Source organism: Schistocerca gregaria, chromosome 4 (assembly GCF_023897955.1).
Source record: "Schistocerca gregaria isolate iqSchGreg1 chromosome 4, iqSchGreg1.2, whole genome shotgun sequence".
Lineage (NCBI taxonomy): Eukaryota > Metazoa > Arthropoda > Insecta > Orthoptera > Acrididae > Schistocerca > Schistocerca gregaria.
The window spans coordinates 336,715,726-336,742,049 of NC_064923.1; the positions used below are offsets into that span (position 1 = coordinate 336,715,726).

Sequence of the window (26,324 nt, forward strand, 5' to 3'; positions counted from 1 at the left end):
ACTGCAGGCATACGAACGCATGCCACCTGCAGAGTAATGGTCTTACCGAGAGGTGGCACAGAACAATGATTAATATGTGACGGCAGTGAGTGGGCAGAAGCGATACCATGGGTCTTGCTAGGGTGCGCACTGCTGCAAAACAAGATCTACAGGCGTCACTTGCCAAATAGCTATACGGAGAGACGCTGCGACTACCGGCGGAAATTTTCACTGACGGCAAACCACTTATAATTCCTGGATGCCTGCGAAGGATACCACTCACTGCAGCTATGACTTCAGTCACTTTCACAGATCGACATGGCCTACTCGATAGTCGATGCAACGTACACGCCAATCTATGTGACCCACAGCCTCATTGTCGACCGCACCAGAACCGAGTCCACAGCCAACCTGGGTGTACATATCGACGCAGGTACGTACTTTGCACTCTTCATCACCTACCTCCCCACCCCGTGTCATGTCCCCTCAACGGTGTATATGGCTACGTATGGAACAGAACGGTCTGTTGAATTATCACTACACTGGGACCTGCAGTACGACAGAAGGCGTATAGACTATATCCTCAAAACCTCAACGTAGGAAAAGAAGCAGTCAACTAAGTGGTGACCCACAACCATTACCGGAACTACTACAAGCGCCACAGCACCGCCTGTCTTCGTGTACGAGGCTCTGGCCAAGACGCGGTTGGTTATGCGGCGTGACGACACTTCCCGACCTGGACTCACACCCTCCTACAAGGGCCCATACCATCAGCCGCAGCAACAACACCTTTCGGATCGAGGTCAGCGGCAAAACCTACAACGGTGGCCGTCAACCGTTTGAAGCAGACGTGAGCTCTGGAAGATCTCCTCACCGACACCAAACCACTTTCGTCGTCGCTGCCCACGTTGGCAGATGTGGACGAACGGCATCACCCACGCAACAGCCGACGAGAGTGGACAACGAAGCGCCACCTCCCATCTACGTCTTCGGCCTACCAAGAAGCCTTCCGCGACATATTCAGAGAATACCGACTCACATAGGCGCTGGCAGTCATTCATCGCAGTGATAGAGCCACCGACTGCACCCCGCAATCTATGTGGGAAGGAGTCTGTGGTGACTCTGAACAATAACATCGCCGAAGGACGATGTATATGAGCTCTTCAGGAGATATATTTTGCGCGCTCTGTGCTTTTGCATCGAGCGGATGCTACGTATTGTGCCAAGTGGAACTAAAACGAAGTGTACAGACTGCAGCACAAGACCAGACCGCGAAAACTCATTACACTTTCAATATCATGAAAATCATTTATTTTCATAGGGAACGGGTATCTGTTCGGTAGGTTATTCACTGATATTCCTTTATTCAAAAACTGAAACATCCTACAGTTCGTTAATAACAACAGAATAACATAAAGGATGTACAGATCCTGTTCTTTCAGTGTTATCAAATATTACGGTGTCTGTCTTGCTGATGACAGTCGAGAACGAAGAAAAGTCGATCTTATGCCTCCCCCCCCCCTCTCTGTTAACGGAGCTATACTTGAAATTTTGTTTTCGCTCCCATATCGCCGGCCGCGGTGGTCTCGCGGTTCTAGACGCGCAGTCCGGAACCGTGAGACTGCTACGGTCGCAGGTTCGAATCCTGCCTCGGGCATGGCTGTGTGTGATGTCCTCAGGTTAGTTAGGTTTAAGTAGTTCTAAGTTGTAGGGGACTGATGACCACAGCAGTTGAGTCCCATAGAGCTCAGAGCCATTTGAGCTCCCATATTGATAAGCAGAACTAACACATTCATTCACCCCTTCCATATGCATTCGCTTTCCATGAGGCGATTCCCGGAAAGCCAATTGCGATGACATGTATAATGGACAACCAGGAAGCATTTATGTGAGACGTTGGTCGTTTGAGATTCACAGTTGAAATCCGTCCCGCTTTCACGTCAAAGCAGCCTGCTATCCATACAATACGTTTCATTTGGAAATGTTTGTGAGAAATCTGTAACACCTTAACACTAATTAGTACAACTATTCTATGTCAACATAGTTGCACTAACGACAAACGTTCTACAGATAGATTTGTAATAACGTCCATCTACAACGGTACAGAATTTAAAAAAAGAAGAATTTGCTACATCATTCTGTATGCTTTTGAAAACAGTTAACAAATATGGTACAAAGAACAAAATAACCCGTTCTAAATTTATCATTATTTACTTATCCTTCAATGATGCACAGGTACCAATTCCTTTCCTGGGTATAGCTGCAATCTAGCGATTTCTCAACTTCTCGCATTTGCGAAATCGAAACATATGTACTTTCATGCTTTATACAGATTCATATTTTCTATGCCAAAGGGGAACGCAGCACCTGTATCCCATACTACGAACCAAAACTATAGGCGAATATTGTGCGAAATGTAAAGCTTCCACTTGTCACAGACTTCGAACGCTACACACACGCCAACTGAAGCTTCGTAGTACACACCACCAACCGTTAGTGACGTCTGGTGCCAATATGGCCGTTGTGGGTAGTTCTTGTGTCTGGTATCACGACGTTGGACACCGCGCGCCCAAGAGGCAGCTCGAACAACAGATTATGCACAAAGCAGAGACTGGCATCAAGAAATTTCCCCGTTGAGCCAATGATGGACCAGCTGGTGCATTTCCTGAAGGACAACCAGAGACCTGCAGCTGAATGAGGCAAAATAACATGCCTAAAAATTCTCTGCACATATCCCTGATTGGTGTTCTCTCCATAAAGAACAAAGGTGAATGAGAGTTGTATCTTATCGCACCTCAGAGCATAAAGCCTGGGGTTGGGCTTACGTGTCTTTGACGAATGCACTCTACGAGATTGGAGTCAACAAGTCTACATCCTACAGGCAAACGTCATCACTTCTGTGAAAGCAGACTCCGCAGTCTTTGCTGAAGAGATCGACGCGCCATTGTATCTTCCAATGGGTGCTATGACGGTACCAGTCTAGCGGTGCACGTCGACGCCATCGCGTAAAGTGAAGATAGGCTAGATGTGTACGTCCTCGCAGACATACTGCTTAATAACCGGGTCGCAGCGGTGGGTGTTGACATCTTTGGGCTCACAGTTCCACTGCTCTGTGCTGCGGTAGCTGTACGATCTGCCACTGCTGCCCCTACAATGCGACGATCCTGGCGGACGTCTGTGCTGCGTGTACGTCGAAAACATTGAGCCTTCTAACTGTGGGCATTCCTTAATAAAAGGTAGATACAGATTGCCACCGTGGTAAAAATATGCCACAGCCCTTTCTGTTGACAGACGACGTTGAAATCATTATCATTCTATATACTATGCCCCAGATGGCATATACCGTCATCGGGTCAAAATCTACGTCGTCTATCCTGTGCGCTATTTTTTCTCAGCAATGTGTGTATCGGAAGATGAAATACTAAATTATCACACATCGAAATCTGTTTAAATGTTAAAAAGAAGTGTACACTACCAGTTCTTTACCGAATAGGTTCTATGAGGCTGTTTTCTCGTATTTGTAATCACTGAATTCAAACCTTCAGAGAATAATCGGTCAAGCGCCTCAATAGATCAAAAGTTAACAAGGAAACCTCCACGTATTACTCAAAAGAGGCTACACTAAAGATGGAATTCCTACCTTGATTGTTGAGTAGTATGACGAATTTCATAATTTTTAACATTTTTATGAAGCGACAGCAGCTGATATTGTTTATATAAGAATATACAGCCTACAGTTGCAGGTTAACTTTATCGTTCACCTAGGTTTCAACGTCAGTAATAACGTCTTTTTCCTTCTCGACGAGTAATAGTTTAAGGCAAAATTTGGTTCATTCCCTTGAGAAAGACTGTGATAAGTCAGCGAAATCAGGCGTTTATAAGATTATGTGTGATGACTGCCCATGTTATTACATAGGTCAAACAGGCAGAGCTATAGCAGTAAGGTTTAAAGAACATCTTCCAATAAAGGGCATAGGAACAGGGGGTCAGCCTTTGCGGAACATGTGGTGCTTACTGCTCATACACATAAATCTTTACGTGACATAGAGCTACTACATCATGAAGTTAGGGGATATAGACTCGACACGCTTGAGGAATTACAAGTTTATGCTCATCTCATTACAGATAGAGGCAATGTACTAAACGATCAACTCTATCTAAAAAATAGTGCATGCTTCGAAGGCTTCCAGCCTCTATTAGGTTTACAATAATTCATAATGCAAGTGACCATTACAGTTCTGTAATAGTAGAACATTTCCTACAGATGTTCATACGAGATTTGTTGGTCAGTTTATAAGGCTCTGTAGTAGAATGTAAAACTTAGTCATGCTACTTACAATAGTAAAGTATAAAATTAATTCACAGCAAAAATGTTATCTGATGCGTGCGTAATAAGAGTTTGATTCTATACGTCTCGCGCATGCGTGCCGCCTTCTGTGAGGCAGACCGTGAAGCCCTGGCGGTCCGCAGTCTCTAGTCACACGACGAGGCCCATACAACGGGCTTAAAGTAAATTTGGTACAGTTTGTTTAATAGAAGTGACAGAACCTCATGGTTATGCATATTTATACAGTTGACTTACCGCATGGCTTTTTTTGAGGCAAACATTTAAATAACATTTTATGTAAGTACTACACGTTGCAACCTGTAGGATGACCATATCTAATACAATTTTCTAGCACATTATAATATTAACTTTTTGCAGATTCTGAAGAAGACGTTATTAGTAACGTTGAAACCTAGGTAAACGATAATGTTAACCTGCAGCTGTATGCTATATATTCTTATATAAACAGTATGTAGCAGCAAATGTGAGCAAAATGGCGAAACGGCAACGTGGACCAACGTAATCTGTGTACGATAATAAAGAAAGGACTGAGTCAGAATAAAACGAATCAGAGTAATGTTAGAAATAATTTAGGTACTGATATAAAAACGTTGCACAGAAATTACACAGATTACATGGGTACTCATGTGTACACAACAATAAGCTAGTTCCTCGAAAAAGTTAACAAAATTACGTGTGATCCAGACAAGATCACAGTAAAACTATAAAACGTTCATAATGCAAGAGAGAATGAAAAATTTGAATCTACAAAACTAAGGATTGAAAAGATTTCACTCGATCCTACAATCACCTACCATTTCACGGGAAGCAGTGTACAACTCTTCATATAACCTCACACATGGACACTATTTCATGTTATAAAACACTGGAAGTTCTGTATGTGGAATGTGCGAATATTTACATGACAGAAATACCCCATACATTGCCTGTTATTCGCCACAACAAGTAATTCTGAAAATTTTACCCAGAATCTCCAACATTACAGTACACCAAATCAGCATTCGTCGATTCCAGAAGACACCAGATTAAGCAGAAAGCAGAACCTAGACAGAACTGAATCAAACGGAGTGGCGTGAGCCCATTTAAACTTCGTCGTCTCGTGGTTTCACACCGGAAACTTGTAAACATGCTCCAGTACGGAAACCAAGAGTTACCTCAAAGAGATTGGTTCGAGTAAGCAAATCTGACCACAGTATGAACTTAAAAAACACTCCAAAGTTAATTCGCTGTTTTATAGAGGAAAAATAGAATGGAAGTTCAACAACACCGGCAAGAGTAAAGGTAAACTTCACCATTAAATGAAAGACCGATACGTAAAGTACCTCGATTTCATTTATGCCAATGTATTATTTGCACTAAGAAGCATAAATTTCTTGGAGAAATTTGTAAAAGTCCAAAGGAAATCAACAGTAATCAAACTGGTCTAAAACGAACTGGGTTGACACCGGGCTATGGAACAAATGTACATGGAACAAAGGTATTTAGGAGAATTCTACTGGATGAGCTGCTACCCAGGATAGTAATGAATTAATTGTCGAAATGAAGAATACGGAATTTCAAGATATGTGCTAAATAATTTATATACAGCACATTTGTAAAAGGATTTGAAGTCGGTAAGTTTGCAAGAAACTTGTACGTTTAGAGAAACTCAAATGATAAAAAATGAAGAAAGCGATTGTAAAGATCCCAAAGTTATTTGCTTAAAAATTTAAATTTCAATGAACAAGAGAACAGTAAAAGAGAGAACAAGAGAACGGTAAAGAGAACAGTAAAAATGAAAAATTTTATCACGTTATTATGATAAATGTTTAGTATTATGTGTATTGTCATAGTAGGGATACTAAATACAGCTGGGTGAAATATTTTGAGAAACATGAGCATATTTTAAACGTATTTTCTTAAAAAAACGACAGGTGAAAGATGAATACCACAACATCCATTAAGAACTAATGTCGCAAATCAGCATATATATCTACCTTAATCTAAGTCATTCATAAGCTTGACTTCAATGTCGAAACAAGTACAGACCAATACCTTACATTTCATTACATTGCCGTAGCAAAGAACGCCAGATTTCGCCGCACTGTCCTGAGAGACACGTTCGTCGCACGCCCCACGTTGATATCTGCGATTATTTAAAGCATTGTTACTTGCATATAAATGTTCGATACGGTTCATGTTCAATGATATGGGTGGTCAAACCATCCGCTGAATTATCCATCATTGTTTGACTGCAGATTCTCCTCAAGTAGCCAAACACGATCATTTTCAGTAAATTACTGGTTCTGTTGGACCTGAGGACGCAGACCATTCCATGCAAACACAGCCCGCACCGTTATGGAGCACCGCCAGCTTGCATAATACGAGGTGCATTCAAGGCCTCCGATTTTTTTTCTCCGTACTGGAAAGAGATAGAAACATGCGCATTGTTTTAAAATGAGGCAGCGTTCATTGTCAATACGTCCCAGAGATAGCAGCACCATACGGCAGATGGAATTTTACCGCCAGCGGCGATCAATGAGAACTGTTTTAAATAATTAAAATGACGACGTTTTCCTTACTTGAACAGCGTGCAAACACTCGTTTTCTGAATTTGCGTGGTGTGAAACCAATGGAAATTCATCGGCAGTTGAAGGAGACATGTGGTGATGGAGTTATGGATGTGTCGGAAGTTCGTTCCGCCTCGCACAAGCCGGTCTGACGACATGATCGAGAAAGTGGAGAGAATTGTTTTGGGGGATCGCCGAATGACTGTTGAACAGGTCGCCTCCAGAGTTGGCATTTCTGTGGGTTCTGTGCACACAATCCTGCATGACGACCTGAAAATGCGAAAAGTGTCATCCAGGTGGGTGCCACGAATGCTGACGGACGACCACGTGGTTGCCCATGTGGCATGTTGCCAAGCAACATTGACGCGCAACGACAGCATGAATGGGACTTTCTTTTCGTCGGTTGTGACAATGGATGAGACGTGGATGCCATTTTTCAATCCAGAAACAAAGCGCCAGTCAGCTCAATGGAAGCACACAGATTCACCGCCACCAAAAAAGTTTCGGGTAACCGCCAGTGCTGAAAAAATGATGGTGTTTATGTTCTGGGACAGCGAGGGCGTAATCCTTACCCATTGCGTTCCAAAGAGCACTACGGTAACAGGTGCATCCTACGAAAATGTTTTGAAGAACAAATTCCTTCCTGCACTGTAACAAAAACGTCCGGGAATGGCTGCGCGTGTGCTGTTTCACCAAGACAACGCACCCGCACATCGAGCTAACGTTACCCATCAGTTTCTTCGTGATAACAACTTGGAAGTGATTCCTCATGCTCCCTACTCACCTGAACAATGAAAGACACTCTCCGTGGCCGCACATTCACCAGCCGTACTGCTATTGCCTCAGCGATTTTCCACTACCGCCACTCGTTTTTGTTCGTATCGGTATCCCGTGGATTGTTGACACCTCAGTGTATCATTGCCACAATTGTGAGTAGTGAGCAGCTATAACACCTTGTTAATGGATCCCAACACTTACCCGTTTACATTCTTACCTTGAAGAGATGCCGTATTATTGGAGGGGTCTTATTCATCTCCTAATGGCAACGCTTTGTTTGCAGTTAATCATGCTGTACCGAAAGGGGTTTAAATGTAGGAAACGAAAGTGAGGAGAAAGAGTTCTGACACAAACAACTGCCTAACCTTTTCCATTAACCCTCTGTATGTTACTTGAATTATACTCGATTAATTGTTACTGCCAAATCAAACCAAACACATCGGTTTCCTAACAGAAAAAAACAAAGAAATTTCATAACCATATCCACTAATTTATCGAATGGAAACTGCCTGTACCTGGATCCGAATGTTTAATAGGGTCGCTTGGATCTAGTGAATAGCAGGCCTACCCTTCGGTTCCGCCACTTCGAAAACCGACTGCGTATTCTCCACCAGTCATATTCACCCGTTCTTCCCTGCACGTGTCACACCAGCATACAAGTTCTGTGAACGAATTTGATACCCAAGTAACACTCGGGGGGGGGGGGGGGGGGGGGGGCTGAATTGGTACTCCTGTAAATAGTTCACATACAATTCAGGTAAGAGATTAATATTTTATCGAGGCCCAGTGTCCTCCAGTATGACAGGCGTACGTCCGGTACAGTAACTACATAAAGTTACTAATGCTTCGATCATAGTTCATAGATCTCACGCGAACGAGACTTCTTGCTCGCACACCGACATTACCGATGTCAAAATAAAGTTACTTGAACAGGACCTCTTTGGTCGAATGAAGAGTTAGAAGATGCTACGGACGTAGTTGTTGGTCATGCTGACCATGCAAGTTATACTGGGAGCAACACCCATTGCAAGCGCATTTGATCAACTACTCGTTGACTGGTTCTCTTCATCTTGATGCAGTACGGCCACTTCCAAATAGGGTGCGTAGTGTGTTCTTCCAGCACAACAGTGACGCCAGCTGACAGTGAAGGTACCCCTTTCTCGAATCCGTTGCGTATTTGCAGCGAAGGAGTCGGACATTGTAGATAACAATCGGATAAAGTTGACAACTGCTCTTCCATTACTGTCAGCTTCGCCTTCCAGAAGGCTCCTGTCGGTGTTTTCTGCAAACTTATACTCAACCATGTTGCCCTAACACTTGCAAACACATGATTGAGGATCTAAATAGGTCAGAAGACAGGACAGATGTCAAATGACATCAGTCGACCTGACACCACACCACTACACACCACTACTAGCCTGGTGCATACCTACCTAGCAAACATTTTTTCAAACGACTGTAGCACAGACATGGTACGTTTATGTATATGGGTTCCAATTCAAAAATGGTCTACTCAGTCCTCTCTACAAGTCCTAAGCCTGTGTAGAGGAATTTTAGTGCATCTCCTACGCTCATAAAACAGATGTAAACGATATCATTGTTTCTTACCAGTTTCGAAAAATCAAAGATATAAAGTTAAACGAGCCAAATGAACACTAATATATTAAATAACAATTTAGGAAGATATACATTTATCAAGAACTTCTTGTCTTAGATGTCCTATATCACAAATTTAGGTTTTAAGATAATAACATACTTTTAGGGGAAAACGCAGGGAGTATATATTATTTAGTTAAACAGTTATTTTCTGACCTTGCAAGCAGAAAAGTACAGTCAGATTTATGACTTGCAAGTAATGTTCATTATCCATATATACTTATATTATGAATAAATGTTCTTCATAACACTACTTGGACATCTATTCATCAATACCTTAGGGGAGTATCTGTCTATGTAGTTTCACATTTGTACTCTGTAAGCGATAAATTCATTACCATATTTGCAATGTAAGATATTGATCTGAACTTGTTTTGGCATTAAAGTCAAGGTAATAAATGACTTAGATTAAGGTTGATATGTATGCTGATTTGCGACTTTAGATCTTAATGGATGTCATAGTTAATTCATGCTTCACCTATCATTTATTTGAGAACATATGTTTAATATATGCTCATGGTCCTCAAAATATTTCATTCTATTCTTCTTTCAGCTGTATTTAGTATCCCTAATATGACTATATACATAATACTAACGTTCGTCATAATAAAGTGATTAAATTTTGCATTTTGACCGTTCGTTTGATGAAAGGGAAATTATTGTTTTTGTTCTTTGATATTTCGATTTTTAGGCAAATAACATTGGAATCTTTACAACCACTTTCTTCAAATTTTATCATTTCAGTCCCTCTAAACTTACAAGTTTCTTGAAAGCTGACCGACTTCTTACTCTTTTACAAATGTGCTATATATAGTGTATTTTGTATATGCCAGAAATTTCGTTTTCTTTCCTTCAACAGTTAGTTCATTACGTTTCTGGGTAGCAGCTCATCCAGCAGAATTCTCACAAATACCTCTGATGCATACACATTTGTTGCATAGCCAGGTGTAAACACAGTTTTTAGATTAATTTAATTACTAAGGATTTCTTGGACTCTTTCAAATTTTCTCCATTAGGATCTCTAATTTACTGTTGAAATTTATATTTATTAGTGCAAATAATACAATGATACCAATAAAATGAAGATACTTTAAGTATTGGTATTTCATATAATGCTGAAGATTATCTTGAATATAGCCTGTTTAGTTGAACTTCCATTCTTGTCAATTGTATTTTTCCTCTATAAAACAGCGAATTAAATTTGGAGTGTTTCTTAAGTTCATTCTATGGTCAACTTTGATTACTCGAGGCAATCTCTTTGATCTATCTCATCGTTTCTGCACTGGAGTATGGTTACAACTTTCGTGAGTCAAACCACGAAACAACGAAGTTGAAAAGGACTCAGGCCACTCCGATTAATTTTATTCTGTCTGTGTTCTGCTTTCTGCTTAATCTGGTGTGTTGTGGGATCGAGTCATGCTGATTTGGTGTACTGTAATGTTGGAGATTCTGGGTCAAATCTTCCGAGTTACTTGATGTGGAGAATAACAGGCAATGTATGGAGTACTTCAGTCATGTGAATATTCTGAAATCATTCCACATACAGAACTTCCAGTGGTTTATAACATGAAATAGTGTCCAAGTGTGAGGTTACATGAGGATTTGTACACTGCTCTTTTTTCCTGAAATGGAAGCTGACTGTAGGATCGAATAAAATCTTTTCAATTCGTAGTTTTGTAGGTTCTAACTTTTCCATCTCTCCCGCATTACAGAAGTCTTATTGCTTTGCTGTGATCTGGTCTGGATAACACGTAATTTTGATAACTTTTTCGAGGATCTTGCTTAATGTTGTTTATACTGAGTACCCATGTGATCTGAGTAATTTCTGTGCACTGTTTTTATGTCAGTACATAAATAATTTGTAACATTACTCTGATTCATTTCACTCTTGGTTCTTTCTTTATTATCGTACACAAGTTACCTAGGTGCATGTTGCCGTTCAGTCATTTTGCTCACACTTGCTGCCACAAGCTTCGTCATACTGATGAACAAACAAGGTAGGAATTCCATCCTTAGTGTAGCCTCTTTTCAGTAATATGTGGAGGTTCCATTGTTAAGTTCTAATCTATTGAGGCGCTTGACCAATTACTCTTTCAAGGTTTAAATTCAGTGATTACAAATACGAGGAAACAGCCTCATTGAATGTATTCGGTACTGAGCTGAAAGTGTACACCTTTTTAAACGTTTGAACAGATTTCGATGAGTGTTAACTTACGATTTGATCCTCTGGTACACACATTTCTGAAAAAAATGTAGTGCACAAAACTGACGACGTTGCATTTGACCCGATGAGGGCATATGCCAACTGGGGTATAGTATAAGCAATGATAATGATTTCAGCCTCAACGGAAAGTGCTGTGGCATAACTACCACAGTGCCAATATGTATCTCCCTTTTATTAGGGAATGCCCACAGCTAGAAGGCTTGTTTTCGACGTCAACGCAGCAAAAACGCCCGCTAGGTTAGTCGTATCCAAAGGACAGTAGTGGCAAATCGTACCACTATCACAGAACATATAACAGGGCTTGTGACCCGAGATATGTCAAACGAACTCTTGTGGACTGGTTATAAGCAGTATGTCTGCGATCACGTACACATCTAGCCTATCTTCTGTTTACGCTATAGCGTCGATGTGCACGGTTACACTCGTGCCATCAGAGCATCACTTGGAAGATAGAAAGGCACGCCGTGGTCTTCAGCGGAGACTGCGGCTTCTGCTTGCACACAAGTGATGTCGATTGCCTGTAGGATGTAGACTTGTTGACTGCTATCTCGTAGAGCGCATTCGTCAAAGACACGTAAGCTCAACTCCAGGCTTCATGGTCTGAGGTGCCATAAGCTACAACTCTCATTCATCTTTGGTGTTTCTGGAGGGAACACTAATCAGGGATATGTGAGGGGAATTGTTAGACATATTATGTAGCCTACTTCAGCTGCAATCTCTCGTTATCCTTCAGGAAACGCAGCAACCCGTCCATTATTGGCTGTGTGGGGAAACTTCTTGCTGCTAGTTTCTGCTTTGTGCACAATCTGTTGTTCGAGCTGCCTCTTGGGCGCGCGGTCTCCAGAGTGGTGAAACAGGATACAAGACGCCCACACAACGGCCATATTGGCACCAGACGTCAGAAATTGTTGGTGGTGTATAGACGAAGCTTCTATTGGCATGTATGTTGTGTTCGAAGTTTGTGTCACGTGGAAGCTTTACATTTCACACAATATTCGCCTGTAGTTCTTCTTCGAAGTATGGGATACAAGCGCTGCGTTCCCTTTTGGCATAGAAAATATGAATCCGTATAAAGCATGAAAGTACATACGTTTCGATTTCGCAAATGCGAGAAGTTGAGAAACCGCTGGATTGCATCTGTACCCGAAAATGAATTGGTACTTGCGCATCATTCAATGATAAGTAAATAATGATAAATTTATAATTGGTTTTTTTTCTTTGCACCATATGTGTCAATTGTTTTTAAAAATAGTACAGAATGATGTGCCGAATTTTTTTTTTTTAAATTCTGTACCGTTGTAGGTTGACGTTATTACAAATATGGCTGTAGAACGTTTGTCGTTAATGCAGCTATGTACACACAGAAAAGTTGCACTGTTACAGATTTCTCACAAACATTTCCAAATGAAACGTATTGTATGGATAGCAGGCTCCTTTGACGTGAAAACCGTACGGAATCTCCAACCTTCGACGTCTCACATCGGTGTTTCCTGGTTGTCTATTCTACTTGTCATCGGAATTGGCTTTCCGAGAATCGCCTCATGGAAAGTGAATGCATCTGGAATCAGCATAACTTCAGAAAGCAATGTTAGTTCTGCTTATCAATGTGGGAGCGAAAACAAAATTTCAAGTATATCTATTTTCATGATATTGAAAGTATAGTGAGTTTTCACGGTCTGGTCTAGTGCTGCGTTCTGAACACACCGTTTTATTTCCACTTAGCACAATACGTAGCATCCGTTCGATACAAAAGCACAGAGCGTACCATATACACTACCGGCCATTAAAATTGCTACACCAAGAAGAAATGCAGATGATAAACGGGTATTTATTGGACAAATATATTATACTAGAACTGACATGTGATTACATTTTCACGCAATTTGGCTGCATAGATCCTGAGAAATCAGTACCCAGAACAACCACCTCTGCCGGCCGGAGTGGTCGAGCGGTTAGAGGCGCTTTAGTCTGGAACCGCGGGACCGCTACGGTCGCAGGTTCGAATCCTGCCTCGGGCATCGCTGTGTGTAATGTCCTTAGGTTAGTTAGGTTTAAGTCGTTCTAAGTTCTAGGGACTGATGACCTCAGATGTTAAGCCCCATAGTGCTCAGAGCCATTTGAACAACCACCTCTGGCCGTAATAACGGCATCGATACGCCTGGGCATTCAGTCAAACAGAGCTAGGACGGCGTGTACAGGTACAGCTGCCCATGCAGCTTCAACACGATGCCACACTTCATCAAGAGTAGTGACTGGCGTATTGTGACGAGCCAGTTGCTCGGTCACCATTGACCAGACGTTTTCAATTTGTGAGAGAGCTAGAGAATGTGCTGGCCAGGGCACCAGTCGAACATTTTCTCTATCCAGATAGGCCCGTACAGGTCCTGCAACATGCTGTCGTGCATTATCCTGCTAAAATGTAGAGTTTCGCAGGGATCGAATGAAGGGTAGAGCCACGTGTCGTAAGACATCTGAAATGTAACGTCCACTGTTCAAAGCGCCGTCAATGCGAACAAGAGGTGACCGAGACGTGTAACCAATGGCACCCCATACCATGACTCTGGGTGATACGCCAGTATGGCAATGACGAATACACGCTTCCAATGTGCGTTCACCGCGATGTCGCCAAACACGGATACGACCATTATGATGCTGTAAACAGAACCTTGATTTATCCGAAAAATGACGTTTTGCCATTTGTGCACCCAGGTTCGTTGTTGAACACACCATTGCAGGAGCCTCCCGTCTGTGATGCAGCATCAAGGGTAACCGCAGCCATGGTCTCCGAGCTGATAGTCCATGCTGCTGCAAACGTCGTCGAACTGTTCGTGCAGATGGTTGTTGTCTTGCAAGCGTCCCCATCTGTTGACTCATGCATCGAAACGTAGCTGGACGATCCGTTACAGCCATGCGAATAAGATGTCTGTCATCTCGAGTGCTAGTGATACGAGGCCGTTGGGATCCAGCACGGCGTTCCGTATTAGCCTCCTGAACCAACGGATTCCATATTCTGCTAGCAGTCATTGGATGTCGACCAACGCAAGCAGCAATGTCGCGATACGATAAACTGCAATCGCGATAGGCTACAATCCGACCTTTATGAAAGTCGGAAACGTGATGGTACACATTTCTCCTCCTTACAAGAGACATCACAACAACGTTTCACCTGGCTGTTTCATCATCATCATCATCATCATCATCATCATTATCATTTAAGACTGATTATGCCTTTCAGCGGTCAGTCTGGAGCATACCCCCTTATAAAATTCCTCCATGATCCCCTATTCAGTGCTAACATTGGTGCCTCTTCTGATGTTACACCTATTACTTCAAAATCATTCTTAACCGAATCCAGGTACCTTCTCCTTGGTCTTCCCCGTCTGCTACTACCCTCTACTGCTGAACCCATTAGTCTCTTGGGTAACCTTGCTTCTCCCATGCGTGTAACATGACCTCACAATTTAAGCCTGTTCGCCCTGACTGCTACATCTATAGAGTTCATGCCCAGTTTTTCTTTGATTTCCTCATTGTGGACACCCTCCTGCCATTGTTCCCATCTACTAGTACCTGCAATCATCCTAGCTACTTTCATATCCGTAACCTCAACCTTGTCGATAAGGTAACCTGAATCCACCCAGCTTTCGCCCCCATACAACAAAGTTGGTCGAAAGATTGAACGGTGCACAGATAACTTAGTCTCGGTACTGACTTCCTTCTTGCAGAAGAGAGTAGATCGTAGCTGAGCGCTCACTGCATTAGCTTTGCTACACCTCGCTTCCAGTTCTTTCACTATGTTGCCATCCTGTGAGAATATGCATTCTAAGTACTTGAACCTGTCCACCAGTTCTAATACGCTCCTCCTAATTGGCACTCAACCCGTTTATATTTCTTTCTCATTGACATTACTTTCGTTTGGGAGATGCTAATCTTCATACCATAGTCCTTACATTTCTGATCTAGCTCTGAAATATTACTTTGCAAACTTTCGATTGAATCTGCCATCACAACTAAGTCAACCGCATATGCAAGACTGCTTATTTTGTGTTCACATATCTTGATCTCACCCAGCCAATCTATTATTTTCAACATATGATCCATAAATAATATGAACAACAGTGGAGACAGGTTGAAGCCTTGTCTTACCCCTGAAACTACTCTGAACCATGAACTCAATTTACTGTCAACTCCAACTGCTGCCTGACTATCAATGTAAAGATCTTTGATTGCTTGCAAAAGTTTGTCTCCAATTCCATAATCTCTTAGAACAGACAAGAACTTCCTCCTAGGAACCCGGTCATATGTCTTTTCTAGATCTATAAAGCATAGTTACAATTCCCTGTTCCACTCGTAACACTTCTCCATTATTTGCTGTAATCTAAAGATCTGGTCCTGACAACCTCTAAGAGGCTTAAATCCACACTGATTTTCATCCAATTGGTCCTCAACTAATGCTCGCACTTTCCTTTCAACAATACCTGAGAAGATTTTACCCACAACGCTGATTAAAGAGATACCTCTGTAGTTGTTACAATCTTTTCTGTTTCCATGTTTAAAGATTGGTGTGATTACTGCTTTTGTCCAGTCTGATGGAACCTGTCCCGACTCCCAGGTCATTTCAATTATAGTGTGTAGCCATTTAAGACCTGACGTTCCACTGTATTTGATGAGTTCCGACTTAATTTCATCCACCCCAGCTGCTTTATTGCACTGCAATCTACTGACTATTTTCTCCACTTCCTCAAATGTGATCCTATTTCCATCATCATTCCTATCCCATTCTACCTCGAAATCTGAAACGTTGCTGATCGTATTTTCACCTACATTGAGCAACTCTTCAAAATATTCCCTCCATCTGCCCAAGGCATGATGGTATGGGCCCTTATAGGAGGGTGTGAGTGCAGGTCGGGATGTGTCGTCACGCAGCATGACGAACCGCGTCGTGGCCAACGAATCGTACACGAAGATAGGCGGATGGCGATGGGATAGCGATGCGCTCAATTCTTCTTCGTACCGCTTGTAGTAGTTCCGGTAATGGTTTTGGGTCATCGTGCGTCGGTGGCGTGAATATTTCCGCCGGTAGTCGCAGCGTCTCGCCGTATAGCTATTTGGCAGGTGACGCCTGTAGATCGTCTTTTGCAACAGTGCGCACCATAGCAAGAACCAAGGTATCGCTTCTGCCCATACACTGCCATCACATATTAATCATTGTTCTGTGCCACCTCTCGGTAAGACCATTACTCTGCAGATGGCAAGCGTTCGTATGCCAGCAGTCGAAGCCAAACATGTTGCATCATGCTTGGAACAGCGAGGCCTCAAACTGTCGTTATCGTGAGTGTACAGCCGACGTGAGCGATCAGTGTATGCACGAAGTCCGTATCTGTGGCTGCCACTGTCATATCAGTCATTGGTGTCGCCTAAACCCATCATGTCGCATGATCAGTCAAGGAGAGGAAGTATTTTTGTCCTGACGATTCTGTGTGGCCAAAGCCACAGCCGAAACCAAATTGTCGACTGAACTTGCGAAAGCCAATTTTGGTCCTTTTAATGTATCAGTGGGGGATAGCTGGATATCTGCTGCATGTGGGATGTTTCTCCGGTAAAAATTTAAGTTGCCAAGATACCACCAAGGATCGTGAAGTGTTAGTGCTCAGGGAAGATTTTGTACGAGCTCCAACCAGTCGTCCACTGCGCGTATTGCTGAAGCGGGGACGGTATATCCTAGAAATGTGACTTCTTTCTGGAGAAGCTGTAGTTTGTCTTTGTTGATTTCCATCTCCGCTTCGTCTAAGGCGCCGAGAGCTTGTTTGTAACTTCATGACCTTATTTGTCTTTGGAGAACCCTAATAAATCGTCTGTGTAGGCATAGCAACTGGGGACATTAAAATTCACACTGTCGATGAAGTACTACTATGTCTGAGTGGTTTTTTTGAGTCCATATATCATTAACAAGAAGTCGAACAAACAGAAAGGCATGATGATGGGAGTTTTTTGATTATCGTCCAGGTGCATGAGAATCTGGTAGTATGTTTTCTTGCAACCAATGAGAGAAAATACTAAACCTCGGCTAGTTTGTGGGTAAAGTCTTGAATATTTGGCACTGGGTGCGGATCACGCACACATTCAGTGTATGATAAACACTGCACATGGGACCAGTCCATCTTTCTTCAGAACCACTTTTCTTTGGAAGGTCCACAGTGTGATTGTCGAAGCACACCAAACAACATCACTTAATTGACTGCTTCTTTTCCAGCATTGAGGTTTTGAGGATATAGACTATGCGCCTTGTGTCGTACCGCAGGTCTTAGTGTAGCGATAGTTCAACAGACCGTTCTGTTCTATATGTACCCAAATACACCGCTGAGGGGACATGACACAGGCTGGGGAGGTAGGTGATGCAGAGTGCAAAGTACGTACCTGCGTCGACTTGTACACCCAAGTTGGCTGTGGACTCGGTTCTGGTGCGGTCGACAATGACGCTGTGGTTCCCATAGTTTGGCCTTTACGTTGAGGTTTGAATGCATCGACTATAGTGTAGGCCGTGTTGATCTCCTGTGAAAGTGACTGAAGTCATAGTTGCAGTGAGTGGTGTCCTTCGCAGGCATCCAGGTATTGTAAATGGTTTGCAGTCAGCTTGTCCTCTGCAGCGAATTTTCTTTGCATTCGGTGGCACCGACGTGAGGGATGGGCCGGTGGACCGTCGGAGGTACATCCTGATGTAGTATCAGTTGGTGCGGCGCCAGTGATGGTGTGTATGTCGTGGTGGTACAATGAAGACCTTGAAAGTCATGGCAAAGTTTGAAGTGTCGCAATAAGTGCACCGCAACAACTGGTTGTGTGACATCAGCTATGCTGGAAGTCCATGTGTGTTGTACCCCATCGGCGAAGTCACCGTTCTGGTAGCGGTGCCCCATTCTCGTGTAGATACGACGTTAGAGTTCAGGAGGTGCAGAGCTTCCAAACTGAATTGGTGGGAGCTTAGATTCACTTTTGAAAGCTTCATACTCCGAAGCACAAAGACTGTACAACTTGGAATCTGACAAATTGGCGAAATATGGTTATGGGTTTTCACTGGAAGCAATCCATCCTTCTTCCCTTAAAAAGAAAATCGTGAAATTAGTAGTCGAAATTTTCAATGACTGCATTATGGAAGTACTGAAGACATTGTGTCCACGTAATAACCTGATCACCTATGTAGGTACAGCAGAGTTAATCAGGATTATTTCTTTGTGGTGGAAAAATTTTAATGTAATCACTACTCTCAAAAGCCTATACTTCTAGAAGAGGGATGAAATGCATGAACCTTTGATTAACTCATACACAGACGAGCTGTTCACCTTCTTTAATAATTTCACTAGACTAGTGAAAAGAGTTCGCAGAAGGTATAGGAAAATTCAAATAAGAAACTCTGAAGTTGTCTACACAATCTACACACATAAAAAAGTTTTGCATCATCCCAGTTCCCAAAACTCCTGAAGATATACGTTGATTGTGGATATTGTACCACAGTCCCTTTGACTGTTCAGAGATGTCATTAAACCGCCCAAAGATGTAAACAACCATGGATGAGCAGCGTCTATTTGACGAGGGGGTTCCGACATCTGATCAGTTCCACCCATTCCACCAGGAAGGAGGTACACGGCTCGTGTTGTCTGTATTTCAACCATGCCTAGACGGTGAATGCCGCAGTTCGATCGAGTCCGCATTGTTACTTTGTGCCAGAAAGGGCTCTCAACAAGGGAAGTGTCCAAGAGTCTCGGGGTGAACCAAAACGATGTTGTTCGGACACGGAGGAGATACAGAGAGACAGGATGGCATGTCTCGCTCATGCCGCCCAAGGTCTACTACTGCAGTAGATTCTGCTACATATGGAGTATGGCTGGGAGGGACCCTGACAGTGTCGCCACCATATTGAATAATGCTTTTCGTGCAGCCACAGGACGTCGTGCTACAACTCAAACTGTGCTTAATAGACCGCATGATTCGCGACTTCACTCCCGATGTCCAAGACGAGGTCCATCTTTGCAACCACGACACCATACAGCCCGGTACAGATGGGACCAACAACATGCAAAATGGACTACTACAATATCACGTTCTGTTCACTGATGAGTGTCGCATATGCTTTCAACCAGAAAATCGTCGGAGACGTGTTTGCAGACAACGCGGTCAGACTGAATGCCTTAGACACACTGCCCAGCGAGTGCAGCAAGGTGGAAGCTCCCTGTTGTTTTGGGTTGGCATTATATGGGGACAACGTACGCCGCTGGTAGTCATGGAAGGCGCAGAACAGCACTACGATAAGTGAATGCCATCCTCCAACCGATAGTGCAACCATATCGACAGCATACTGGGTAGGCATTCGTCTTCATGGACGACAATTCGCGCCCCCATCGTGCACATCTTGTGAGTGACTTCCTTCACGATAGCGACATCACGTGACTACAGTGCCCATCATGTTCTCCAAACATGAACCCTATCGAACATACCTGGGATAGATTGAAAACGGCTGGTTATGGACGACGTTAGAGACCTACCACTCTGAGGGATCTACGCCGAATAGCCGTTGAGGAATGGGACAATCTGGACAAACAGAGGCTTGATGAACTTGTGGATAGTATGCCACGACGAATACAGGCATGTATCAATTCAAGAGGACATGCTGTTGGATATTAGAGGTACCGGTGTGTACAGCAATGTGGACCACCACCTCCGAAGATCTTTCTGTATGGTGGTACAACATGCAATGTGTAGTTTTTATAAGCAACAAAAAGGGCGGAAATAATGTTTATGTTGATTTTTACCACAATTTTTCCGTACAGGTTCCAGAACTCTCTGAATTGAGGTGATGAAAAACTTTTTTGGTGTGTGTATTATTGCGATTACAATTTCTCTGGAACGCATTTTACCTGGACGATTTCAAACTGACCTTCCTGAGGACGGGTTTGGAAAGTACAGGCAACTGGCAAGGGTAGAATACCATGTATCAATCAAGCAAACATTTGTGGTCAGAAATATTACATCACTATTTCTAAGCTTGTTAGTCCTAAATATGAAAAGAACTTATGTCACTATTTCTAAGTTCGTCAGCCCTGAATGTGAAAAGAACTTCCTGTTGGTGCAAAACTAAAGACAACAGGCTACCAGTCTGATGCTACATAATTTGCCTAAAAATTGGGAGCTACATGATTTATGTGGCTGTCATATAACTGAGAACATTTGTAAAATAATTCTATGAGTAGCAACAAATTCATTTTTGAAAGACCCACATTAAAAAGGTTATAAGAAGGGGAATCTGGAAACATCGTTAAAATACTGGTAGTTCTTTTTAATCTGTTTCTTTCACTAATGCTGCAACAGAAATGGCTGTCTTGTCTAAGTTGTGCGCTGCTTTGATAAACCTACTGTTGCTTTCGTCTTGCCTTCTTCCACTTTCTTCTTGTTTCTAAATATTTGCTCTAAAACACTTTATTTGAGCTGGGATGTGTTGCTGCTTTGAAGTGGCTATGTAAAAGCAGTGTAACACATTTTAATTTCCTTATTTCACTAGTATACCATGGTTTTTCTTCACCATATTACGCCTACGTTGTAGATTGCTTCCAGGACTGTTTGTTCTTCTGTCAAAAGATAAGGTCAGGTTTGGTTTTGATAGTCAGGAAGAACACATTTAAATGTATAAGTTATAGCCATTTCTCTTAATCCACGCTACCACCCCACTGCAGATAGCGCTGTTAGAAAAGAACTTAGCGTTTCCCTTTTATGACCCATTTTGTTAATACACACAATGTCAGGAAACAGCAGGTTGATCAACTATTTTGAATAAAGTTCCATAAGCAGTGCTCTCTCGTCAGAGATCACAGTAAGCTACAGCTCCTGTAAATATTGCTGTGGTGATTTTGTGGTATTTCTATGTTATATGAGTAATTTTCTATATGTTTTTTATTGTGTTTATTCATTCATTGGTACATCACGTTTCCTAAAGCTTATTCTGCCAAACAAATTAAGGTATACCTTAATAGGAAGATGGAGCTACTGTAGGCTATTCCTGTAAAATATGCAAATAACAACTCATGACAAGAGGAAAGTAGTTGGTTTGAAGAAAAAATCCAGAACACTTCCTTTTGTGATATATAGTTACTGTGTTATATCTTTAAGTTCTATCCAATCATTTATGTGACTTTTCACGTTAAGAGAACATTTTCTGACTCCAAATACTCGGATAAAATATGCGGCAGCTAGTAGGGTAGCTTGTCGGGAATATCTAAGGATTTCTGATTTTCTGCCTCATGTCTGCCACTAACATGTTAGGCTTTTATAAAAATATGCTAGAGACCTTTTCTCTTTTTCCATTTCAAATATTTCTGAACTGTGTTAAATTTAAACTGGATTCATAGCATTTTTGGAGATAAATTTCTCATCTCCTTTGTGCGATTAGCAAATTTCTTCTCACTGTTCATGTAAGAAATTCTCTCTGAATTATGTAACTGAGTCAGCATTTGTGGATCTGAGGAACTGCCCGTTCTCTCTTCTTCAACAAAACGTGACTGATGAAGATGTTTTATCGTTGTCATGTGACTGTCATAGTCAGACTAGCCATTTACTATGGAGCTCACACCTGTTTCAGCAAATACAAATAGATTTAGAAATACATTATCAATCAGGATGTTGCACTATGTCCTCATTTTTAGTTGTGAGTACTGCAACTGGTAATAAACGAAAGTTAGCAGTGGTTTCAGTCACTACTTGCAGTACAGTTAACATTACCCCAGATCAAATTAATGTTGTATTATCCAAAATAAAATTAATATTGAATATGCACTTACAATGACTTCCTAGTTAGTTCTGCAAAGTGTTATTTGTACTGTCATTGAGTGGTGACGTTTAAAAAAATTATGATGTAGGCCTGTGGACCGTCCGATGTTAAGTAACTTACTTGCAGTACTTGTTTATGACAGCTGCTAGCAACTTGATTCCATTCTTTATGTAGGCTGTATAGCCACGCTCCTTTTCTTATATTATGAGTATGGTAATATTATTATCCGTTTTGGAGCCTTTGTTCAGTTTCTGTGACTTTCAAATGATGTTTTTTTTTTTACACATAATACACATCAGTTACCCACAGTTTAACGAGACACCCATTTTTCGTATGTAACATGTGTGTTATATTTTGATGAAAAGTCTAAGTTTGTTTCTGTAAGATGTTCCACAAAGTCAGAGGAGCATAGTTTTCCTGCAACGAACTGTGCATTGTAATTTGTGCACAACTTCCTTCCGTTAGCAGCTTGCCGTACAATGAAATATGTGTCAAGTGTTTTGCATAACCTACCTGTCAGTATGTACAGTGTGTGCTCAAAGCGGAATGTGTCATTGATTTATATGTAGTGTACCTCCATTACTTCAATCGCTTTATATTACCACTGTGTATTTTGGGAGAGATACAAGAAATTATGTAGTTTTTACCTGATCCTGATCGATTGGCTAAATGGTGACAAACTAAACTTTTCAAATTGTGTTGAGTGTATGCAGAGCGATTTTTAACCAGATTTGTGTTTCTAGTATTCAGGAAATAAAATATTTTGTCTCCATTTTAATTATTTTCTGATGAATGAATTAGCTTTGTTTCGACAGTCGACAAACTATATTGCTACTCTTATGTATCTGTCAGAATTTTTGTAATGATTTAGTGATTCGTACTGTCAAACTACTACTCTGTGCTGAAGAATAAATTTCCGATCACTCTGTGCTTTGAAAAGGTTTAGTATTTCTTATCATTCCAACCAGACTACTGATTTTCCACGATTATCTTAGAAAGTTGCTTTAATGAATTCAGTGTTCCACAGATTAAGCAGTGTAGGAAGCAGAATTTCTAAGTATGAGCCTTATGATGAAATTAACGGCACTCTGTGACAGGATTTTCAGTCAAAGATATAGAAGAAACTATCTGATCGTGTTTAAGATTCCTACAGTTCTGGACAGACAGGGAAATAGAACTTTTTCGCATTTTTTGAGTTATTAAACATTGTCTCAGGAGGTGCCCTAGCCCATCGAATGATTTGGGTATCGTGTAACGTCAACAAATTTTTCTAGTGGAGATGAAATTTTACGAAAATAACCAGGGAAACCTATTCTTATATTCTATATGAGCACCGCTGCATTATTCCAAACGGAAAAAATCCGTTTGTTGTTGCATATGATGATTTTGCACTGCAGGAAACCGCAAATGCCTGGGGTGAGAGATAGAAAGGATCTAAAATTACACTTTGTCTTCAGGCCTACAAATGCATGTTTTAAGTAAATCTTCAAACAAAAACATAGAGCGGTTTTGTTCTGTTAATTTACGTAGAGCTATAACATTTAAGGTTCATGTAGCTGTATGGTGCGTCACAGCAGACTTCCGACACAGACCCGGCCATCAGTGTGTGACGTCAGAAGGGTGTGTTCCTGTGGTGCTGGCGCGGTGGCCTTGAGGTGCCACTGACGTCACCACCTCGCCACCTGCCAGTGGCTGCACGTCACGTGCTGATTATGGCACCTTCTTCGATTGCGCGTTCACTGATTACGCCCCTTCGGCGTTGGCATCCCAGGGCAACGACACTATGGATGTATTTTGCGTAAAAAGTTAATGGTTCTCCAAAGCTGTTTCTCCGATGTCTCACCGGGCGTCTTACAGGCACCCAGTCACCAGTCTGCAGTAACCCTCGCCTTAGGTTTAAGTATTCCGGCATCCTAACCTCGAACTACCCACTTCCAGTATCCACCTTAGCGGCCAAGCAACCCGGCCGCTGAAATTCATATAACACGGCATATCTTAATATTTTAGGACTTGTTATCACAGAGCACGATACTTACAATTTGTTTTACTGGAAAACAGAGCAACGCCATCAGCTCAGCGATAGTGGTTCTGGTGTAATGACATTAACTTCATTATACCCCACAGTCATACATCATTTATGAAAAAAATTTCCGCCATCCAGCTATCAATTGTTAAGTTATTTTAAATAATCGTGCACTCGTCTCTACGATTATTCGTAAGTACATGTTGGAATGTTAAAATATGTCTGACGCCTCTGTGAGATATCGTCGTCGATCAAACATTTTTCTCATTGTTGTATAAGAGAATTTATGTATATATCGAGGATGCACTGTATGGCTGACATTGTACACAGTGAAAAATCATTATCACACGGTATGGCGAATTTTATGAACAGAAGTGACGAATGTAGGACGCAGGAGTATGTTGCCTGTTACTGTACGTTAATGGTTGTTCACTGTGCACAGTGTCAGCCAGACTGGGTGTCTTCGAAATGTACTCATACCTTGTACCACGGCAATTGGTCTATAAGACCATAGATATGATTTATCGACAGTGACATGTCAAAGACAGGTCAAACATATTGTAACATTTCAACATGCACTTGAGAATGACTATAAAACACATATCGTTAGCGTGGTTCTGGTTTGTTAATAGAACATTCATTACAATTTCTTTTCCCCAGCTTAGGAACACGGAAACGTCTCCTAGGGTACTGCGGACATAGTTAGTTCTATCAAACGTCCTTGCCTGATTCTTCTTTCAAATTTCACAATATCCTGACTGACTCTTACGTAACCTTGACCATTGATTTCAGTACTCCTTGGGAACCAAGATAGAATCAAACATCGCCTAGTTTCTTTAAGGCTAATAGTAACATGCAGAATCAGAGCCTTGCTCAGAATTTATGAAACATAGGTAATTCACAGGTATTGCTCCATCTTACAATTTCGTACACCGTGCATATGTGCACTGATTTCACTGAATATTTTTAGGGGTCATCACAGAGTCTGACAGTGACGTAAATGCAACTTACATAAATTATTAAGTCAGTGACAGTATAACGTTCAGTTAGGTTGTAAGTCTTTTCTATGAAGAAAGCATTCGTTTCATGTAAATATTTTTCCTGTGTGTTGGAAAATGTGAAGGAGAAGTTGAACTTATATTCGACAGTCAAGTACGAGAGTGACGAGACTGGTCTGGGACTCGCACAAAGCATATAAGAGGCAAAGTTTTAAATTATTCCTAATAATTAATAATGAATTAACAATGGAACGTATTTCACCTTTTACGATACTGTGTATACAATTTTCGTATCGATCCTGTGAGATAGACCTTTTGCTGTGGGGCGTAATTTGACAGGCGTCACTAGGTAGACAATATTATGCTACCGACAACAGCTGAAATATTTCCTGAGTGAAGACGGAAATTAGCAACTAGAGACTTTCAATTACGATATCATATTGATTTGATCACACTATTTCATTACACAAATATAATTGCTTTCACCCAAAACGTAACAAGGAGCTTTAAGTAAATTAGAAATTGACATTTTATTAGCCGAGGGGACACGGCTAATCGATACGATTCCATTTACCCAAGCACTGGCAGCGCAGTAGCAGTCACCTGTATACGTGAAGTGACAGACTAGCACTTGTGGTGAAGTACACACTTGTCGAGAAATGCATGTAGCGATGAAGGTGTTATTCTGTCTTTTCAAAGTAGTAGGTACTGCGCCATTGTTCTTCGACTGCAACACTGAGAAGCTTTATGTGACTAATACAAGAAAACTGTATAACGCTGGTGTCGCCACCATGCTAGTGACATTTTATTCCGTTGTGGTTATGAAACTGGTTCGAGAATCTCAGTATGAAGACAAAGTAGGGAAATATTCAGATGTTTTTACCGTAATTCTTGGTGCAGCCGCTACTTTTACGGCTATGTTCTGTAGCTTAACATTACAGCAGCGACTCGTTGATATTT

The 26,324-nt window shown here is 41.7% G+C and overlaps 1 protein-coding gene across 1 annotated transcript in view; it reads left to right on the plus strand.

Moving 5' to 3' along the window:
- Nucleotides 1-297: 297 nt before the first annotated feature.
- The window catches only part of LOC126267715 (putative gustatory receptor 28b), a 58,464-nt gene continuing 32,437 nt past the window's right edge, over nucleotides 298-26,324 (plus strand). Inside the window, exon 1 of the mRNA XM_049973017.1 lies at nucleotides 298-412. Coding sequence (XP_049828974.1) covers nucleotides 298-412 — 115 coding nt within the window. The remainder of the gene's footprint in view (nucleotides 413-26,324) is intronic.